This window comes from Neodiprion fabricii, chromosome 2 (assembly GCF_021155785.1).
Source record: "Neodiprion fabricii isolate iyNeoFabr1 chromosome 2, iyNeoFabr1.1, whole genome shotgun sequence".
Taxonomy (NCBI): domain Eukaryota; kingdom Metazoa; phylum Arthropoda; class Insecta; order Hymenoptera; family Diprionidae; genus Neodiprion; species Neodiprion fabricii.
In genome coordinates, this window is record NC_060240.1 from 38,763,414 (window position 1) to 38,787,483 (window position 24,070).

General features: G+C 38.2%; 1 protein-coding gene across 3 annotated transcripts in view; it reads left to right on the forward strand.

The window, feature by feature from the left end:
- Nucleotides 1-373: 373 nt before the first annotated feature.
- LOC124174703 (receptor-type guanylate cyclase Gyc76C-like) overlaps nt 374-24,070 on the forward strand; it is a 57,164-nt gene continuing 33,467 nt past the window's right edge. The window contains exons 1-4 of one of the 3 annotated variants that reach the window (XM_046554097.1): nt 374-571; nt 1,189-1,431; nt 9,711-9,834; nt 21,482-21,818. In XM_046554097.1, the coding sequence (XP_046410053.1) occupies nt 21,522-21,818 (297 nt within the window). In that variant the 5' untranslated portion in view covers nt 374-571; nt 1,189-1,431; nt 9,711-9,834; nt 21,482-21,521. Of the gene's footprint in view, nt 572-1,188; nt 1,436-9,710; nt 9,835-21,481; nt 21,819-24,070 lie in introns of all 3 variants that reach the window. The other 2 variants (XM_046554098.1, XM_046554099.1) reach the window with 2 other exon arrangements.

Genomic DNA, 24,070 nt, shown 5'->3' on the forward strand with positions numbered 1-24,070 from the left:
AACACGGGGATAGAATACCTATTACCCAACTTCTTGAAAAGTTTCGTCGCCACTCCAGGGTGGAGCGGGATATCGCGGCACCTCGTAGGAAAAACGCTCCCCGCGTTCCTCGCCCTGCGCGCAGATGTTTGTGTAAATATTTACACAGCAGTAAGATGCGGTCTTACGTGTGAGCGTGTACGTATCTCGCATCGAAGCTAAAGAACGCGAAAGAAAATACAGCCGGCACGGAGCAGCCACCGTATCGTCGCGTCGTCAAGTGTTCGCCGGGCGTCTAGAAAGTGGCGGGACAAGTTGAGAGCGGGAGCCGCGTGTGCTGCCAACTTGCAGCGAAGCCGCGCACTCTCGGTATTGAAATCATGTGTTTCTTCAGTATGCTGCGGCCTCTGGTCACAGGCGGTTGCGAGCGCTTTAATAGTCAGGCTCTGCTCGTCGAGCCCGCCGGTTTACGCACGCATTTTTCGCGGTTATTCGTCGGTGACTGTGTTAAAAAGGATACAGGTTGCCACGGCCGGTTATAGTTTCCTTGCCTACTGACACACGCGTAGAAATCACCGACGGTGTTCTCACGGTGACACATATAAATATATATATATATATACATATATATACATACATATATATGTATATATATGTATATATATAACGAAAACACCGCATCCGTTCCGTCCCGTCCCATCCCATCCCCCTCCGACCCCCTCTGCCCCTCCCTTGCCGTCGTATACGGTACGATACGTACCGTGTGTGCCGCGTTAACTGCAAAGTGAAGAAGTGTCTTTCTATTTACTCCGAATCGAGCGCGTCTCTTCTCTCCTCCTCTCCTTCTCCTTTCTCCCATCTCTCGTCCCCTCTCCTAGCGTGACTCACTCGGCCCGCACGCTTCGCTTCGTCTTCTTCGCTCTTCGCGATGTAACGCCGAAGAGTGACTCTTTCTGGTTTAATATTGTTTATTTATTTTACGTTGCTTCTGTTTCTCTACCCAGTCGAACAGTTCGGTATCATTATTCCGTTGAGATTGTGAGAAGTGCGCGCTTGTACCCCCGACATTATATTCTCTCTCTTTATCTCTAATCGTCGCGCGAAGTTTTGTACAACACACCGACAGCAATACACGATCGTCGATACGGAACTTGTATAAAATACGTGTTTCACCGATGTGAGTGCGTGCCTTTTTTTTTTTTAATACAGATGATTCTCAAAAGAGGAATTAAATAATAATAGAAACGAAAGAGGGAAGAGTAAAATATCGATAAAAACCTTATACATAATAATAAGAATAGTAAATAATAATAAGAATGTGGTAATTACCGAGAGTGGATAATAAAGATTGCCATGCTGGATGCAACCCCGTGCTGTTCCAGGTAAACGAGACTGTCTTGTAAACGATCTCGTCGTCTCTCGAGTATTTACACGAATATTCGTCGTTGTCCGGTAGGTACGCATAACAAGTAAAAGATCATCGATTCATCGCTTTTCTCTTTTTAAATTTTTCTCTCTACGCACCTTCTTCCAGATTCACAATCAATGTCGGCCTCTCTCTCTCTCTCTCTCTTCTCTCTTTCTATGTCTCTAATTCTTATCCTCAACAATTTTTTATAATTTCAAAAGAGCGGCCGACGCTCGCTACTTATCGAAATTAAAACGACGACGATTGTAAGTAATTAGCGTGAGCAGCAGCTCCAACAGCGTGTTGTTCGTTACTCGGCGTGACTCGCCCCTCTTGGTACAGAGGTGATGTATTTATAGAACGTGTAAACAATACTGAGTACTGCCCCCGAGCAGTAATGTAATTTCTCATCGCTGGATGGACGTCTTTTGAAGGGGTGCGTCGAAGGGGTCGATTCCGAACTTGACGTACACGTCTCCGATAATATCCAAGTCCGCGTATCCGAAACGCAAAAAAGGGCTGAGCAGCCCCGTTCCAACTTCAATTCCGAACGAAAACACTCCGATGTACGTTTTCGTTTGAAGCAGAAATGAAGAAATTGCACGAATTGTACGAATCTGCTCTTAACATGTCGAAGTTAGTAACGTTACCGTATCGATTCATCTCGAGGAAGAATTACAATTGTCCGAAGTTTAGGATATCGTAATAAAAGAAGACACGCTCAGATTTTGAAATCCAAGCTTCTTCCAACGGATTGAAAATGGGAAAACAGTCATTGTCTTTTCAACGTCTTGTTGCGATATCGTTATCAACTTCAACCTCGTCTGCTGTTGCGATTTTCTTACACGTTGTTACTTGTTTTATTACGTCATCGTCGAAATCGACCGCGACATCCCCTTAAAAACTAACGGAAAAGCAAGAAGAACCTCCCCCCTAGAGGTGAGAGAGAGAGAGAGGAACGACGAAAGAAAGGTGGAAAAAGCCTCCTCGACTTTTACTTATTGTTAGATTATACCTCGGCTATATTTCGAACCAAGAGGACTCGTGCTGCATTCGATGTAATACGCGTACCACTTATGCGTGTAGTGTAAGCATGTATATATATACATATATATGTGTATATATATTTACATGTTACGCTGCCTGATCGCTGCTTCTAAGTATACCGGGTGTCCCGTCGCGATATGTAATTGACTCGAAAAATCGCTGTTAATTAAAAAATAAGATTAACTATAAGAAGTATATAGTTCAGTGTAGTATATACGTGTAATCTGTATAACGAGGATAAAGTTTACTTTTACTTGACAGGCAACGTGACTCGTTTCTATTTTTTCACCATACGCTCCTTACGCTCACGTTTTTTACCGCTATTGGATACGTTTGAATTCGACCCAAGATTCGCTGTTATTTGGTATATAATCTTATATCCGACGAAATCTGAATTGTTCGTGAAATTTTTCGCGAGACTTGATGTACGGTGAAGATTTGAGAAGCTATTTGAGTTTTTCTCTTTCTCTCATTTCGACACTTTTATTCTCAATTTTTATCTTACTCCGGTATGATTAATAGTTTACGACGAATGCCGTTCTCTCTTATCGCCCCGAATCGTGGGCGAAGATTTTTACTATCTTTGACACAGCTTCACGCTATCTACGAAACATTCAATCAAATCCTATACCTGATTACTTGTTTACGTGCTGAAATTTTCGCTATATATAAATTCACATGAATTTTACGCCTCTCAGTTTCGCCAACGATAAATCGAAGCAAAATTTATGTAACTGTTGAACCATCGGTCAATTTCCTCGATGATGATTTCTGTTCGTGAAAAAGTCTGGAACGACAAATATTCAAACATGAATATTCATTGTATCGTGATGAATTCCGAAAATTCAGCATCTTAAAAGTCATGCTCAAGTTGCGCAAATTAGCGTTTCCCCTTTTGTAGTTTCTCATCATCTTCGCGAATTGCGAGCACCAAAACTTTGCGAATATTGTCTATCCAAACTGCAGAGCGACTAAAAAATCTTTCTAATATACTTTAACGTGATTTTTTCACCACCCTGTAATGCTCGCTTATACACACCGTGCTTGAGACGCGTTATCGTTGAACCACAAGTTTTTCCGTCTCGGAAGTTTTCGGTTTGTCGAAATTCTCCGTACGTATAACGCAGGATGCATCTTAATTAAGCTGTGGTGTGTTGTACGCAACTAGATAATGAGAGACCGAAGTTAGTAACGTTAATGTAATGATTCGTGTTTCGGAAAAGTGGTTATTTTATAATTTTAAGAAGTTCTGAAATGCAGAAAATTATAATCAGTCAAAAGTAATTCATGTTTTCAAAACTTGGCAACTTCTAAATCGGTAGAAAATTGCAAAATAGTGTTTTTTATCCCACCAACGTTTCGTTACGCTAACGTTACCAACTTCAGGCTCATCCTGGATATTATATAGTCATCATCGTTATCGGCTAGTCACGAATTCGGCCCGCGTCTGTCGATCATTGATAATAATATTGTACCGTGGGAAAAACTTTTCACGCAATTTACTCTGCAGGATAGATCCGAGCGGTCCGCAGCAGCAAGAAAAGGAGAAGCGTCGAAGAGGTCAAACGACCTTTTTCTACGTCGTCCTCGCGATCATGCGTCAGACGTATCGGCGTTACGCGACAAATTAAATACCAAACGAAAGACGGACTGATCGCGAAAGAAACTCTCGTGGAAAGGTTAACGAGCTATCGTTTTGCGAAATCTAATAATCTTTGACAATGTTCAACTATGTAAAAAGTCAACGGATAAATGTGAAATTACACAAAGTCGGACTTTAGTCGTCGATGGTTGAATCGCGTGAACTTGTAGAGGAAACGATATTGAAACGGAGAGATAGGAATTTTCGTGCAAAGGTGTCACAGCTGCGATTATCGTCATCCGTCCTCGTTCCTCGTCTCGAAAAGTCGGTCTGCCGAAATCGCTGATTAGAAAATATCGGCAAGCGTATTCCGCAGGTACCTCTGCGAGCAAAGAAGGGATCAACAAGTGAGATTTTCGGAGAGTCGCGGAGGAGAAGCACAAGATCGGCGGCAGGCATGCACCGCGTTCCTCCGGCGCCATTGCGTGTCCGCGTTGCATGGGCGAGGATCGTCCGGATCGTCGTAGACAAGCGGAGCGAAGCCGAAGGGAAAGACGCGGGGCCAAAGTGCTGCCAGCATGTCTGCGAAGAGCGGAGCCGAGTCGAGTCGAGCCGAGGAAACAGCTTCGGACCGAACCGAACCGAACCGAACCGAACCGAACCTACCGGTCCCACTGCTGCCTGCCATGCCGCCTTTTGCCGCTCCTACAGAGTCCCAACAGACGCACACTCGCAGCTCCCTTTTCCGCTCCTTTCCTCTCCTCTCTCTGTGTCGCATGGCGGGTTTCACGAGAGAGAGACACAGAGACAGAGAGAGAGAGAGAGATAAATAAATCCACGCCGCATCTCGGCGTGCGTATAAATACTCGAAGGAGGATGACGGGGGTGAAGGGGGGGGGATCAGCCCGTCTATGAAGAAGAGACCACGCGGAGAAATATTTTTATTTACAGCTAGTATAGTATACGATTCCACTTCCGCCGGCGATCGTCTTGCTTTTACGTTTTATTCTTCATCTTCTTCTTCTTCTTCTTCTTTACGTGCCTTTTTGTTCGTTGTTTGTTTTTAATTCTTCAACCGTGTAGGTACTATACGGCTTTGTACTATACATTCAGGGCGTCTACCGTTCCTTAAATATCCTCAAATTCTGGAAAAGTCTTGGAATAATTCGATTTATTTTGGAAAAGTTGACGCAGTAAATTTTTTGTTAAATAAACAATGACGTTTTTAGCAGACGACGGATCATGCAGTCCTTAGCGATTCATTCGGTGTTTGAACTGCTCGAATAAAAGAAATTTTCATTCAACACCTAACCAACTTATCCTTAACTACTTTCAATCGGTTATCCCGGAAACTCCTGGATAGTCCTGGAATTTAGAAATTCTCGATTCCAATATACACCCTGTATATTGTAACATACTTATATGAATCACAATATTTGTACACTGTATTCAACAACCATGTTACTATAGTCGACAGTCGCCCGGTGCATGTTAAGTTGCACTTTGCACTCTAGAACTGCAATCGCGATAGTGCAATTTCTTCTCGCAAATATATACCCTCGTTTTATCATCATCCTTCGTCCGTCTTCTCAAACCATTTTTTTTTTTTTTGAACAAGTCGTCGATATTCTGACTCCGTAATTCTCTATTATTATCCTTATTGTTTACTGTTTGAGTTTTCTTTCGTTTTTCCAGATTCTTGTCAATTTACTTTTTTTTTCTCCCCCATATATGCGCCGATTTTAACCACACCTATATTATTCTTCCTGCTGTGCTTATGTCACGCGTGACGGTAATGTTAATAATGTACACGTAGGCATGCAGTAGTACATATTATAGATGACACGGCAATGTGGCCACGTGGTAAACGACTCCGTGACCTAATCGATTCGTAAATACGTACGTGTGACGACAACGAATCACGAGCTAAAGTCAAGTTACCTACAATAATTGACTATCGTTCGACAAGCAGCTGACTTTAGTTCTTACCTTTTTTATGCCTTTCTCATTCTCGTCTTCTACCGCAGTACAGCACATATAGAAGAAACATGAGGCTGAAGTCGGTAACTTTGTCGTAACAAAAAATATCAGGTAAATAAATAATTATATTGCGCAATTTTCGAATGACTTTTCAAAATAAACGGTACGTATTTTGTTGATCGTTGTATATAATAAATTTCGGCAATTAGCAAAGGTGCAAAATAATGATTTTTCTTAAACAACAACGTTATTAATTTCATCCTTGTGAATAATCTCTATGTGCAGTTTTATTGCGCGTACTCTTTTTGTGGTTGTTAGTATCGGCACGTGAAATGTTATCGTTTTTTCTATATTATTTAATTTTTTTCATTCACCGCATCTCCGTTCTTTTTATACGCGAGACGGTGAAATGATAAACGACGTCGTCCTTAGCCGCGGAATACGGGAATTCGGTCAAACGTGAGCAATCTTTATACGGTCGTCGCCGATGCGAGGATATCGCGGTATTTTAATCGTGAAAACCGGATGTTGCCTCGGGAATTAAAAGAGGAGAAAAAAATATTCACTTACAATTGTATACTCTGCAGATTTTTATCATTCATTCATTAAAAGTTGTTAACGTTTCTTGATACAAATCCCACATGTCACTAATCTACATCGTGCCTTGCAAAAGCGGTTTAGCAAAATTTACTCTTATTTCCATGCACGTATTTGAAGGATATTCAAATTCTGTCGAAAATATGTTAGATTTTAATCAAAAAGAACGCTGACCGACAGGGATTTAATAATCAATTGCTTCTGACTGTATTTTAAATCGCTGCAGATTAGATTTCAGTTGTTTGAGAATTTCCATATTGAACATAGTTGTTTTAAATACACGTGTATTCATATCATACTTGATAGAGATCAAAATTATTCTTAACTACATAAATTTATACAACTTATCGTATATACAAATTCCATCGATTACATGTGGGTGAATTTTTTTAATAAGCCATTTCCAGAGGTATTTGCTTATGTAAATCGTAGATAAAACTGATTTTAATCTAAAGTGTACGAAGTTTGTTTAATGTATAATCGGTATAGTTACGGAACCTGAATAATTCGCGTATAATAAGACACGCGTGGAGTTGGAGCAAATCTTTCATCTTCACCTCTGCTGCAATATTTCAATAAATTTTATTTAGGTACGGCATACAACCGCCGCAGCATTAATCCTCGCGATTTTACACGTATATTATTTATACGCGTTTAGAAATTCTGCGCTGATCCGTTTGCTTTTCTTTTCTTTCTTGATCCCAAATATTATCAATGCCTCCTGAATTCCGAACAGCCAGATAAATAAATCGATTCTTTTACAAAATTTCTTCTAGCATTGTATTTCTTACAATGCCGCTGTGAACTGGCTCGCGATTTATCATCCGACATGTTTGTAATAAATTATCAGGTATATATGATATGTCTTCGTAGGTGTTGAAGTACATTAACGCAATTTTTTCTTCACTCGACTTTCTTACACGTTTTATTTCCGGCTTTCGCATTATCGGCGAAAAATTTACCGAACAGATGAAATTGGCCGCACTTAATTGCCAAGGATTAACCGTAGAGGTTTTTTTGTTTCGAATGTAAAAATTTATACCGAAGAATAAAACGTGTGAACTCTGTACACGTGGTACTAATACATGCGGCAAGAATGAAATATTGTGTTCTTTAAATTCTCGAGAACGACACGTGCTCAAATATTGATCGATCGAAGCAGAAGTTTACGTCGTTTCCCGAATCGCTTTAAATTACTCGATTTTGCAAAAGAACAATTTCCAGACAAAAAAGACGCGTGTGCCTTGAAAATATCATTCGAAAAGCCGTTAACACCAAATAATCCGCCTGTAAGTCGAACGCGAAAAAGAGAGAGACTCGTAAGTAATAAGAAATCGCAAATCGCTGAGGCTTATTTTAAGCAATGAACAATAAACATTGCGTTAGATTGTTCAATTTATTAGATATCGTGGCTTTTACCCTCTTTCTGTATATTTCTCCATGCACATTTTTTCTTTCTCTCATACATACGTATATATTCATTTCCAAATGTTTTATCGCACATTACTTTTGAATTTTAGCTTACGTTTGAATCTCGCGGCGCCCGCCGACTCGACGTCGTCAATTTAACCGAAATTCCTAGCTGCCGAATCGTTATATTATATATACGCGAATTTTTACGGCCGATTGAATATAATTTTTTTTTTTTTTCCTTCTGCTTTCCATTCCCTTTTTTCATACCCTCGGAGATGTTACAGGATTTTTACGACAGGTACACGGTGTGTAAAAATGTAGACGCAACTATTCTTAGTATTTATAAAATTCCCGTTAAAATTCTTCATTTTATTACATTTGCGAATGTTACGTGTGCGATCCGTCGGCGCCCCGTTATGCGTATATCTGTGGTAAACATCGCTCGTTCCGTGCTTAAGAATTTTTATTATTTAACCGGCGTATTTAACAGCTGTATAATATGTGCGTGTAAGTTGTTACATGACACTGAGAATGCAGGTCGCGTTTACGAGTCCGGAACCACTTCAGACCGCTTCCTGCATCAGATTATCACTGACTGAATGTAATCTGGGTCGAAAGACATGTTTTTTCTTTATTTTCTTTTTTATTTGTACAAGCGAAGAAGAAAGTTGCGAACAAAATTCGAAGTAAGATTTATTTTTTTGCAAATCTGACTGGGAGGAGGAAACGTTAGGAGAAATAAATTTCACCACTCGTGCACGGAGTATTTAAATTCAAAATTGACGCGTGATCATTTTCTTTTCTAGTTCGATCAATTCAAAGTGAAATAATTATTGCTTCTTCTTCTTCTTTTTTTTTTCTTTTAAATTTTGATTCAGCGAAGCGATTATTTTTTCGTTTCACTTTTGTAGCTGTTCAGAAGCTTCTTCAGCAATGGTGAAAAAACGTGCTTATACAATTGTTCGAAAATCATGGAAAACGAAGAAAATAACAAATAACGACGCGGTCCTCCAAAGACATATCTACGTCTAATCGGATGATCGTATTATCGCATTATCGTAACACTACTTCCGTTTCAAGTTCAATCAAGATTGTTTATTGGTTCAGTGACCCGAGTCGTATTTATTAACTTGTATATTTGCACTCAAAATCAATAAACAAGCACTTGTACGACACTGCAGTGCCGATACTCAATCGACTATATTACAACAGCTATACATACGCACTGTAGGCACACACTTAAACCCAATAAAAATATACGTGCCTATAATTCACTCCGTCTGTTATTCTTGACTGACTTTTTCATTCATTTTATTTTTCATCACCCTGAACCGAGACAATTGACCGTACGAGATCCGTGTAGTATAATTATACATACGCGTTACTTGCCGAATACTGACCACCCGAAAACGTTTTAAACGAATTACGATCGTCGCGGCGGAATCGATGAGTTAAAAATCTAGCCTCCCGGGGACGTAATCGAGGTTCAAATTTAATCAAACGACGATTCGATTCAACCCCGGGCTACTTAAGGGCATCGGCGACGTTACGCGTATCAATAAAAAGTGGGGAGAAAACTTGGAATTTTTCACGTCCGTCTCTTTTCCCCCGAAAATCTTTTGCTCTCATCTGTGCTAGTTGTTTGTTTGTAAAAATTCGTCAGGCTGTGAATCGTTGACGAGAATGTTGTTTTGATATTTTCAGGTGCCGGTTAGACGTTCGGGCTCCAGTTGGGAAGAAGAGTCCTTTTTGGCGACGATATGCTCGCAAAGTAGCACGCCAAGTTCGACATTCTTCCTGCTGAGGCTGTCCGCACCATGTTGTGCAGGTAAATTGAACAATTTTTCACCAATAAATTTCTCTCGTGCTTAGCCTTGTCATATGGTATAACGGATAAACGGTGTGAAATCAGTATTTATACAACTTTGTCGAAATATTCTTCCACCGTCGGATAATGTTTACCGCTCTTTATTACCAACGATCTGCATCACCTCGTACACACTAGCATACGTATCGTTATTACGTGCATAACATCGCCTTACTTTACGGATAATACACGGTTTTTACACGCCCGTGCAGCAGACGTAAAATTTCAAATTTTTTCCATTGCTTATCTCGCGTATTTGTTGATTTTACGTGCATCATACGACATATTATATATATATATATATATATGTATATTCTAATACTTGGAATCTTATAGACATGACTCTTGGTTTCTTATTGTTAGTTCAATATTAAATAGATCATGTCGAAAAACAAAGATAATACGATTAGGTATCGTTCAACTTGAATTTGTTTCTTCTCGTGTCATTTTTTCTAAGATCAAATTAAACTCCCTGAAGAATGAATGTACGGGTAAAAATATAGAAAAAAATATATATAAAATAAAAATAAAAATAAAAAGGGACCACAATGTCGAAGTGCTGGAGAACTGAAAATTTTTATATATAGAGTTTAAAACCATAAAGTCCCGTGAATTCTTGTAGACGGTCGAAATATCGAGAAGTGAAAAAATATGAAGTTCAGAACGTAGAATGCAAAAATTTAGAATCGTCAGAACTCGTTTAAAAAGTACAGAATCCTGTAAAGATTCTAGATTTTACCGTTCTACGTTTTGACTTGTCTTGTCATACATTTTGTTTTTCTCTACTTGGACTAATATATACATTTTGATGATTGTACGAATTGGATTTTCGCGTCTTTCGAAATTAAACATTTTTGTTCTTTCATCCGTCGGCCATTCTCACTTTTTACCCCCTCCTCGTAAATATGCCGCGCGTTTATTCTTTCGCGCGAACAATACATACATACGTGCACGTATGCTTGTGCATTATACCCTCGCCCATATACGCGAGTATGTGTGTGTCGTCGGTCAGTGTAACCGCGTGCCGAACTGCGGCAGCGGCAGGAATGCAAATCGAAAAGTGCAGCAGCTGACGCGATCGTGTATATATGCATATTTATTATATACGTGTATGTAACGTAGGTATATGTGTATACATGTATACACTTATAATATCATACCGGAGAGGCGGGCAAAGCTAGAGATACCGGACACCCGTCGTATTATTGCAATATACATACGTACGGAGAAACGTACGTGCCTTTGATTGTGAGTATGATGCGAGGAGGTATGTATAAATATATAAAACACACTGTGTCGTACGCAAATAGTCCAGGAGCCGGAGATGAAAAAAAAAAATAAAGTAAGTTCGTAATACAATCTTCCGCCGAATTGATTTTTTTGTTTGAAAATGATTGGGGGTGTCTCTTGAACGTAAATTCAAGTTGGTGGGAACCGGGGGGTGGGGGGGGGGGGGGGGTTGAGCTTTATCCGCCATCTTCGAGAACACGTTTTATCAGATATCTCGTACACTGTGCATCGTACGACAAATATTCTGTCATTTTTGTACACCAATTTTTCCTGTACAGTGCACAGATTTTTATTCATAGCACGACAAATTTTTCCCCGACATGGTTATTCCTAAGTAGTAGATATACAGTTAACGGTTGATGAAACAGTAAAAATGGCGAGTATTTATATATAATTATATGTATCAGGTATCGCAAATATGCAGCGTGCTCGTTATCACTCGCCTCGGCTATTTTAATATGTACTTATCCTTATCGCGTATGCGGAGACGCGTGTGCCCCGAGTATGGAGTATGCGGAGAGGAGAAGTCGATGCAACCATCAACCTCCGCCTCTATTAATATTATGCGATTTAGAACTGTGTGACATGTAGGTATAGGTATGCGCACAAGCTTTTCAACGCAGGGTGTTGACTCCGATATTTATGTAATAATGCAACTCGCAAGCCTCGACGATTCGTTATTGTTATACATTATTACATGCGTTTTATGCATCCTTTCTCATTCGCTTGTACACGCAGATACCTTCGATCTTTGCTCCGGATCAATTATTTGTTTAAAAGAATTTTCCACCCTTCTCTTTTCAAACATAATAACGATATTGTTTTGACCCGTTAATTTAAATTGCAGCGATGCAACGTATTTGCTCGGACAATAGAAAAACCTGGTATAATAATGTTTGACTTGACTGCTGGTGGGAATTATTTACATATTAGCCCTATATATGTATATATGTATATGCGTATTATACATGGAGTTGCATTATAGCAGCTGGCTGTATACATATATAAAATAGACGGCACGTTTGTGTAATGCGTGTAGTACGTATCTATTTGCCAGATACATGATACGTATGCATATACATTACACATATGCGTATTACATATGGCTGAATTACCAAAGTGTGTCAATTGTCCACAAAGTTATCCAATTAACCTGCAGCAGTCGCCGTCGGATTAATTTCAATTACTGCATTACTAAATATATACATATATATATATATACATGTATATATATATGGGTATACGTATGTATATGTAGGTACATTTATTCGTCGCGTTGGAGATTGTTCAACACTCTACGCGTACGCGTTTGAATGTTGATAATAAAGATGATAAAGAAAAATGACTGCTCTGTCCTACATACGGTATTCGGATCAGTATCAATTTTTATTCTCTCTGTAATAACGTTCGGTATGTATTGAATATTGTGAGATACGTTGAAAGACATACCTTGAAAATATGATATCACGTCTTGCGTATATATATATAATGTTTGAAAATTCGCATTTAATATATTTTTCTTCTGTCGAATCTACGAAATTAAAAGCGATGACGTTTGTGACTAAAAAGACGTCACCGAAGGTGATATAGGCCAATGATGATGATGATGATGATAGTGTTACAGATGATTCATTACGTGCGAGCTGCGGATTTGAAAAAAAAAAAAAAAAAAACGTAGCACCGTAACAAAACTAATGGCGATGAAAGGCGAGATTTAACACATAATCGATATATATCTTACCACATCGGACCGCGAAATATTTTACAATCTTACATTGCACGTATAATCCAACAGGGAAAACAAATTTCAAATGGTTTAACGAAGTGTAAAAGCACAGGAATACACACCGCGAGCTATATTCTCTACTCGTAAAGCGATTTGCGATCGAGGATTGATCGTCCTGGCAGGTATCCAAGAATATCATCGTATATGTGTAATAAACGTGTTCATGCCTCTCCGCTTATAATATCTCGGGATAATTTTGACGCCGGTATACTTCCTTGTATACCAATCTTGGGTCTCCGCCGTTCTCTTAGAGCCAAGCTTATGCCAGTTTATTATATCCTAAGGTTTGTACGTACTTAAATTTTATTGGCCGGAAACTTTGAAACCGTGCACCGATCTCTTCAAAATTTATCATGCAACGGCGATGTGATCGAATTGGACAAAAAAATGTAAAAGGTTAGGGGAAAAAGTTACGTAAAGTAAAATTGCACGGAAACATTTTTCCGCGATTATTTTTTCTTTCGACAAAATGCGTATTATGTCTTCATTTTTTCAATTCAATTATTTGGCTTCTGCAGTTTTTTTTTTTTTTTGGCAAAATTCAAGACCGTCGTTATAGTACGAACAGTTATTACGTCATTTATGAAATTCAAATTTTTGGTTACTATCATGCTCTGCAAAGGATCGCGATTATTTATCTTCTTTTCTCTTCTTCGAGATACATACATGTGGGTGCTAAAAATTGTACCGCGTTAAATAATGAGCAATAATTGTATTGAAATTTCGCAACGGTGGGGGAAAAAAGAAAAAAGAAAGAAAAAAAAACAAGGAGAACAAATATACTTTTCACGCACGAATCGTCTCATAAAATTTCCTCTTACGTTATACAGTATTTATACGCGTATGACATAAATATACCCATGCGTATGGCTATGTGTGTTAAGTGTACGCGCATGCGGTGCCATGCTGTGCAGTTTGGACTCTGATATCAACGTACAATTTCAGTATATTATATCAAAGTTTAAGCTGCAGCTGGGATGACGAGGTACTGGTAACACGGCGCTGACAATAAAGTCAATCTGTTCACGTTTACCAGCCACACACAATATTGCTCACATGAAACTTACGCGAAAACGTCGATATTATACAATAATCGTAATAACAATAACAATAACAATAAAGTATCCACTTTGTTTCACGCAATAGCATTAGTTAACGAAATTTCGCAATATCTGTCATGATTCGTCATAATTATCATCATCGATGTTTCGTACATGCTTGGCTGAAATTATTATAATATACATCCGCAAAATTTTCGGCGATTATAAATGACAAATTTTTTCGCGATTTATTGAATCTTCTGTATGTTATTATATAAATAAGTTTGGGATATTCACGATCGGTTATTTTTATTCACATTGGCTACGCACCTGAGCTTTTACTTGCAATTTGTTGATAATTTAATGACGCCGTGATGGCGCGTCGTCAATCGGACGACTGAGTTTCAGGCTTTTATCAACCAGCGGATGTACATTTATTCGGACAGCGGATTGTACATGCATATAATCGTCGCAAAGATTATTTTACGTAAATAGTACGGTGATTATTTAAAAATAGACTTCCAGGCAGTTGAGGTTGGTGCAATATTAACAAAAGTTAATCACAGCCTTGAGAATCGTGACGGATATGTATTTATGTAAGAATATAATAACAAAAGCAACGTAATTTTAAAGGAAATTGACTGTTACATATTTACACACTATTGTCGGAAGTTGTTTTTTAAAATATCACGTCAAATTACTTGAACACAAATCTTTACAACCATAAGTTTAATAAATTTACATAAAAGAACAATGATAAAATTGAGGTAGTTTGTACAAATAGCGCACTCGACTGCAGTTTATTGATATATACGCCTTTACATACCGGTATATAAATTCCAAATCGATGCAAGTGAAATTGTGAAAAGTTAGCAAATTATGACGAGGACCACGTAGTCGGTCATAAACAAATAAAATAAAGAAAGTTGGGAATAATAATCGACAACAATTTCAGTAAAGTAAAACGTTCAACAATTACATAAACAAAATACGGATCAGGAGTGAAATTCAATGACAGTAAAAGTACGAGTTAAAAATGTAAAAACAGAGTTTTGAGCGGAGAGGGGGATGTCATATGTTAATAAGAATATAGACAATAAGACAATGTCTACCATCGTTAGAACTCCACATCTTTGTAATGTAAAAAATTTTCGCAAAGCAAAAAATACTCGTTAATATCGTGTATAATTACAATACTTGTTACTATATACGTGTATATATTGTTTACATATATGTATACGTAAAGACACGCGTGTGTCACACGATATTCACGACGCTCGTCAATAATAATTCTGTTTCCCTATAAAATGGTTTCCGCCCGCGTTGCCATCGCGTCGCAGCCGCGCTTATCTGTAAGTTTATTTGTTCTTTGTCAGAATCGTTCCAAAAATATCCCCCAACGAAATAGAAATATCGTGGGTACCTACCGTACCGAAAACCTCGGCCTGACGAATATTTCAAGCCAGTTATACGCGTATTATACCGTACAAACCTATAACCAAATTTTAACTATTACATGTATATATATATATGTATATTGGGTTTAATGTCAATCGCGAAATCTTGGGAGATGAAATGAAATTTTATTGCAAGAAGATGACAGAGTCTGTGTATAAATAACGCTATGCGGTAGCAGAGATCATACATCTCATGTATATGTATACAGATGTATACGTATGTATGCACATAGTTAATGCAATACATAAGCTACTTAATTATAATATTATATTATTCAACCGGCCGGCAAACGACTATGTGGCAAAGTTAAACGATGCTGCGGCGTTATCATCTTCATTATACGCGAGAAGGAGAAGATAAATTTATTCTATAAATATCACCAAGGATTAATTCGCAACGTCTCGCAATATGCCTACTTTGTCAACCGCGGCGCGTGTTGCACCGATGTCTCTCTGTGCGTGCGTGTGTGTGAATTTTAAAACGCGATCTACTCGAAGGGTACGCCGTTATATATATATACATATACATGTACACGTCTGCCCTTATATACTTAATTGATAGGTATGTATTCTGCGATATTCGACACTCGGTGAAATTTTTCATCGACAAACGTTAATTTGCGGGGGCTTTTTTTTTCTCAACCCATTGATTATGAAGCATTATTATCACCGTTATAATTATCGGTTGGAAATATTCCAATTTCGTCTTGTCCTTTTTGAATATGTTTACCGTAGCAATACCTTCGACGCGACGCTTTTTTCCTTTCAAATTTTCAATGATCATGCAATTTTTTTAATTGCAACCTATGATTTTCTATAATGATCGTAGAATTTTACAAAGTAAAATAAAACGGCTCGGAAATTTCTCTGCATTTTTTTGTTTCGTTCAATTTTTTTTCTTTTCTTTTTTTTTTCTTCCACTTTGCCCAACGAAAAATCGAACACGTGAGCGAAGCGACAAGGAAAATCGAAGCGTTGCGCTTCGAATTCTACACGCGTGTAATCATTATATGCAGTCCTGCAACAGCATCGGAAACAGGATATATATTATTAAACACGATGATCGGTGTACAAACGTGTTATACATATTCCATCGCGAAGAAAGAAGATCTGTGAACCCAGGCGTATGTATGTATGTGTGTATATATATATATATATATATATATATATATGCATATATATATATAATAAGGATATTACAGGCAAGTCCGTTCGATTTATGTATCCTTGGTTAATAACCTGCGATGCAACGGTGCCGGTGAAAAGGTGCAGGCGATGCCAACATACGTGAGTCTTTTCATCGTGTAGGTACGTTACACGTGTATTATACATAAATACGTACGTACGAAGCTGATTGTGAGCTTTTACATGCGTCGATGAAGCTTGATGATGGCTAGGAAGTTGTTACACCCAGCGCAACTCATACCAGAGAAAGCCTTGTAATATTATACATATAATAATATCGATGTAAATAATAATAATAATAATAATAATAATAATAATAATAATAATCCTACAGCTAATGCTTCGCATGGGTTACAAAGTAAATGTGCATATTCATGTTGTACATACGTATAGATATGTGTATACGAAAATGTTGTATATGACATATGTTATATACATGTGTAGATATGATGTAGAAGCTTGAAACGTGGAAAAAACACGGAGCATTGATGTAAATATAAATATAAAAGAAGAAATGTCAAGTTCGTTGACGCGGGTGTTTACACATACATGTAACGCATGTAATATTCGTACGCACGCGTTATACAGGATTGTGTGAGTGTGCGGGTTGCGTTGGCGGAGAAATAATAATATGCCTATTTGCGGTGGCGGTGGCGTCTCATTATTATTATTACTATACCGTAATGTAGGCGTCGTGGTTTTCAGCTCACCGTCAAACGCGCCGTGTGATATTGTTGTTGTTGTTGTTGTCGTTTTTATTACTATCGTCATTATCTTGCTTAAACGGACTGTTAACAAAGTCAGAATTATAAGCTCGAGTCGAATTCGTGTGTAGTTTTCATAAGTTTGTGGTTTTTATGTACTATAAATACATTTATGCACACGTGAATAGTTATTGAAGATTATCTTTTATTTCGATTTCTCTAATCGTTGGTGGTACGGATAAGGAAAACCTTCGATCGATGATTTGCCTTTGTGAAATTTTGATCTTTCAGTCAAGTCAATTTATCGTTTTTGACTTGAAACGAAAAGAAAAAGAAAAAAAAATAACATCGAAATTATAATGCACCTTACGCAACGATCGTAGAAAGAATGAACGTTTAAACGGTATGCGTACTTATCTGTATGTAATATACACACGCACACACATTATGTTCATATATGTATAGGCGATAATCGCGTCCAGAGAAAGGAAGGAAAGATTTCGATCAAGGAAATGAATTTTCATTGCGTTCAATGAATAATTTTTCCCCCCATCTTATTTTCATTCGTGTACCTATAGCACCGTGCCTTAAATCAAGGATACGATGAATTCGATTCATTCCCTTGAATTACACTGTCAAACGAAATGAATTATTCGCCGTAATTCATGATACTTATGGTGATACTAAATGATGATACTCTAGTTTTCTACACGTTACAGAGTATTTAAACTTTTTTTCAGAATCGAAACGAATCTCTTCTTGCGCAATTATATATTATCCTCTTTTATCTTATTGTTAGTCCAAACTCTCGGATTACTTAAATTTCGAAGCAGTACGATTATCTCGAACAATTACATATCAATCTTAATGAAGAAATAATAAAAAAAAAATGTATCGATAATAAAATTCGGATCATTTTAAATTATTATTATTGTTGTTGTTGTTGTTGTTGTTCTGTAACAGTCATTATACAACTAAAATCATTCTTTCACGATTGTTTCTGTACATTATAAATGTAATCTTGAAATGATTGAATACTTTCTTTCATACCGTCTGAAATACGATCCTCGTTTTCACATTTTAATACGAATATGATTCCCAGCTGATTTTATTGGCGATTTTGAACGCCCGTTAAATATTTGACTTAACGCTACGTGTATACATATAATATAATACTCCTGATTGACTGACAATTTCTTGGCTAGTGGAGGATGATGCTCGTTTATACGTCCAACGCATTGAGCTGTAAGAGAGAGAGAGATAGATAGAGAGAGAGGTTAAGGAAACTAATTTTCGAGGTTCCCCTAACCAGTAGCGGTACGCCTCACTCGCATCGTCGTTTATATACATGGATACAGACATATGTACCTGAGCTGCGTCAATTAATGCCAATGTCAAAAGCATGTTAACTAGTAATATTAATACATTGCGAGGTTCTAACCGACGGCTAACCACCGTTCTAAGGTAAACGAAAAGCAAGGATTATGTAATTCGCACTTGCCAAGCGCCTCACACTGACATCCATCCTCATCCTGAGACTCTCATCAACGTCGCGTCGCGTCGCGTCGCTTGGTCCAGATTACATATTATTATCGTATTCTCGGGATCTCGAAGGAGAGAATCGTTCCATTTACAGTCATTAATTATCATTCCGTATGAATCACTCGAGGTGATTTTCATGCTTCCTCACCCCGATGCCCGATATCATCTCTTTTAGGGTCGGCGGTCAGCCTCGGATTCTCGTTTTTGAGACGCCGCGTCGCGTCGGGATGCTCGGCGTCGGATTGACGCCGGCTTTGCAGGGCTTTGTATTCTCGGATACGCGTAGAAGGCACCTCGTTTTGCTTTGCTACAATTTATAAATTACGAGGGAAAAGTTTTTTTTACAAATCTAGAAACGTAATTCTGCGTATTCAGGAATCGATTTTACCGTATGTACTACAGGTATAAATTAAAAAGAAATATACATGTGTATAAATCATGTTTACAAAATGTATCGGGACAACAAAAGATTTTATAAAAATTAGGAAAAACAACATCTCTACCGAAAGAGACGAAAATCGAAAGCAGCAGATTTTTTTTTATCCATTCCTTTTGCGTCGGGTTATTTTACGAACGATGTAATATATTTGCTTGAAATTTTTGGCACGAGAAAAACAATTTTTCCCCAACTCTGTATACGTTTGTATTTTTGGTTTCAAGTCGTTCGCGGAATGAAAATTTCTACACGTAGCCGCAGAAGTTCAAACACGTTGAACGTATAAATTTCTAGTAACTTTTTCGTGACTTTTCAGTTCGCACGGCGAGTACAGAAAACTGGGTTACAGGAGAAATACGTAGATTAACAAATTGTTTTTTTTCTCTCACTCTAAGATGCTGCAACAGGTATATATGAATATAATAAATCAATACTACATGTATATTACATCCTGTGAAAAAGCTATAATCTAGCGGCTGTCAGTTACGATAACACGAAAGCTGTTATGCGTTATCTTCCAAACGATCTCAGGGAACGTATCATAGAATTGTTATGACACGAGATGGTAAAAAAAATCTCATCGCGTGGTCAGCAGTATCGATTTTCCTTTTTTTTCCTTTAACACAAGACACGGGTTTTCCCCCAATGTTTTCAATATCTAAAACTTTTATAGTAATTTATAATCATGCTTATACCAAGGCATTGAAATTATCATACTTTGATGAGACGTTGTTTACAAACCTCCAAGTATTTTATTAATGCGTAATATATCCACCCAAATGTTTCCTGCACAAATTGCCGGTGATTACGTCCCGGATACTGAACGCAGCTGAGAGTAAGGTACACAATTTTACCGAATGTAAACGCGCCCCGACTGTAAGAGAGCCGTAAAACTATCCCCCTTGGAAAGATATTTTTCGCACAGTTTATCTGCACGGATGCCTGCAATCTTGCCTCTAGCTCTTGACAGATCCGGCTGCAGGAAACTCTTCGAAATGTAAGCCGTTACACGTTATACGGTCCATAATGTTCGCAGATTTACGATCCCACCACCACATCTCAATTTGGCCGGATACCATTGTAATATATATGTACATGGGAAAACCAAACAGATCTCGCTTTTTTTGTCTTCATTTATTCCTGTGCACGGGTGTGTATACGTATGTATGGTAAGTTGCGACGCACGTCAGTTTCGTTTTACATCACATTGCATAATCCGGTGAAACGATGCACCGTGTGCTGAAGAATTCTTGTACAAGGTGCACGAACGAGTGGATTTTTATCCAACGATGTTTATTGTTGGTAAAAGGCAAGAGGTATTTCACCGAAGCGATCGAGGACGAATATCGTGCGAAATTATTTCGTAATCTCCGAAATCATACCGAAATCGGTAATACATATTAAAGTAAAATTCTACAACGGTAGTCGCGAAGGCGACGATTGGTTATAGTTGTGAGAAATTATTTAGGGTCACAGGAATCTCTTTGCAATCTTAAGAAATGATATGAAATCTTGGAAATTGTGAGGAAATCGCGCGATCAAATTACAATTTATTTGTCAAGTAACATCGTCTCGTGGAAGATTAAACAAAAGTCCGTAGGTGCCTGCGATGAAAAATTTTAAGAAAATTGAGAAAGACTGTTTTTTTTTTTTTTTTTCCATTGCACAATCAATGGTACTTACAGCCTTTTGCTTGTTTGTTTATAATTCCAGTATTTCCTATTTTTTACCGCACCTCGACTGTACCACTGAGGAAATAATTTACTTACCGCAAACAAACAAACGTACATTTGGACATGGCGAAATAAATCTTCTGCTATTATTATCAAATTTAAGTCGAGCCAAATACCGGTCGACAGAGTTTCGTCAACGGTTAAAAAATCACATTCTGCTCGGCTAAAATTTGATAAAAAAACATACGAAACCCTTATTTCGCCTTATCGGAACGTAGGTTTTTCCAACACTCTTTTCGCGGTGTAAAATTGACGAAAAAATCACGGGAAAATTTAACGCTCGTGCAACGATAAATCGACGTCAAAGCCTTGTTTGACTAAAAAAGTAGAGCAAACCTCGGAAACTGATGTCGCGTTGCAAGGGTCAGGCGTACCTCGTTCTTCGCCATTCCACCAACATTCGAATAATTTGTTGTTCCTTTATTTGTTCGTCAGGTGAGCCGGTGGGAGGCGCTGACCGGTGGCGACGGCGGCCATGCGCCCCGGTCCGCCATCAACGAGCTGCCGCAGGCCTCCCCGTCGTCGCCAGCCCCGGCTGATCGCAGCCTGCAGCTTTCGGGTGCTTTTGGCCCTTCTCCTCGCGGCCGCTCCCTCCCTCCTCGCCGACACCCCCCTTCAGCTTGCTCTTACGAGCGAGCAAAAGGTGCAGCCGAAGATCGCCGCGAGGGGTCCGCTCAACCTCACCGTCGGCTACCTCGCCGCCATCAAGGGTGATCTCAGCGACCGCAAGGGGTTGGCCATTTCCGGCGCCATATCCATCGCCCTCGACGAGGTGAGTTTGCCTCGCTTTTCTTTTGTTATTCAATTTATTTACTTATTTCCGCTCCATTTTATTACGGCTATTACGCAACTTTGCTTTTCCATATGCGATGGGGTGTTTTTTTTTTTTTTAAAAATTATTTGCGATTTTTCAACCTGGCATTTCGGTAAAAAGTTTCTTCTCGTCGAGAAAGAAAGGTTCTGGCAAATGATGAACTTTCTACGTTACTCGAATGATCACGCTCGGTTGATTGTTCACTTTTACACGCTATTTTTTTTTTTTTTTTTCTTTATTCATGTTACGAAGAATTGAGAATACATTTTTTTTTATTTTAATACTTTGATCAATCACAATATCAATTTACGTCGCTAAGAAGATTCAGGCTTGTAACATTAAGTCTACGGTTGATGTTTGAGAAGCGTATCTGACGATCTTTTCATTGTTAATTCAATCTGATAACATAGACCAGTTATAATTTAATATGAACTTTTAGTTTAGGAGAATGAGATTCCCGGATGATATATTGTCGTTATGGATCGAGATCTTTGGGTGGAATATAAATGTCGGGAATGAAGTAATAATTGATATGTTACAACGCGTTTCCTCGCAGATTCAAAGATGGGTTAAAAAAAAAAAATTGTAAATGAAACGAACGCTCATCTTTTCATAGAGTACGAGTTTTTATTTTTCTTGCCCCGAACAAACTTTTTAGCGGGCACGACGGTGAAAAATCGTAAAATCGGGCGGGTGGTGTCACGTGACCGATTCAACAAGTTTTAACGAGGCTCCAATCTCGTTCCGTTGCAAAAAGTCCATTAAAATTGAATTTTTTTGTGACGCGCGCTCTTGTCAGCTAGGGCCGATAAATTACCATATGAATTAATTACCCAATTATTTGCAAAATGTAAATTAAGCCGACGAATAATCTGTACGATATTCGTGCGGCGCTACGTTAGTATAGTCCATTTCCCGACAATGCTAATGATCCAAAGTTTTACGAAAGTATGAAATTGATTCTCGTAAAAACTCCTGAATCAATCACGTGACACCACACGCTCAAAACACCTTGGCTTGTAATTGTTATATAGGTGATGGGGGGAGGGGAGTTCTGCATATTTGCAACACATAGAATTAACTTGTTTAATCTTAGTCGTGTCGATACCTCAACCATCCAATTTATAATCATTCTCGCTGTATTAGATACACGATTAGCTGCAGCATAACACCTATACACTTTTTAACAACTCCGTGTTAATCAAACTTGAATCTAAATTTGCAAAAAATTATCACCGATTTGAAACGTGTTGTAGGAAAATTTTGGTAAAGTTTATTGTAAAACTGGTTCAGCGAACCATATTAACGTTTTTCTAATTATCAGTCAACAAGTCGTTATTACACATGCAAATTTCCAACCATCCGTGATAAAAAAAAAAAAGAAAAAAAAATCTCCCGGCGCAACGTGTGAAACGAATACAAGAACGTCGAGTACCGTTGAACGTACGTGCAATTCGTTTTAGAGCTCGACGATACGAAGTAGTTCAGTATTATTTATTCGGTTTTTAACCCAATATTCTATACGTTGATGAAATATTTCACGCCTTGTCGGTTTTCGATTGCTTACTAACAAGTATATATACTCGTATATGTAGTATCTAATACCTGTTTATACAAATTTATTGCAAATGTTGGGTATAATGGGGGAAAAAAGATCACGGGCGGTAGAATATATTTATATATAACAGAGAGACGACTTTGGATGAGAGAGGTACTAAAATATCGGATCTCTGTTTATCGACATGGTATCCTCAAGTGGCTCGTAAAAAAAAAAAAAGCAAAAACGGAAGAAAGAATGAAAGAAAGAATGAAAAAATACGTGAACGAGCTGAGCAATTCGATCGATTCCATCTTGTTGGTCAGAATAAGTAACTATACCCTAAAAATCTTCGGCCGGAATGAGTTTGTCTCTCGTATGCTACATCGATCACTCGTCTCGAAACTTTTCTTTTTTTATCGTCCCCTCGACAGAAACTTTTGGGATTTTCTTTCGTCTCTCCGATGCTTTTACTCGGTTGTAGCAGAGATTGGCTATTACAACTTTCTACAATGTTAAATTCGTTCTTAGTTCATCGTCACGTCGAAGTTAGAAAAACGTAATCGTAACGATTCTTGCCGCGGAAAAAACCGTTATTTCGCGATTTTGTAATTGTCTGAAATTCGGTAAACCGTGATAAAACAAAACACACTCGTATTTCGAAATCTTAGTT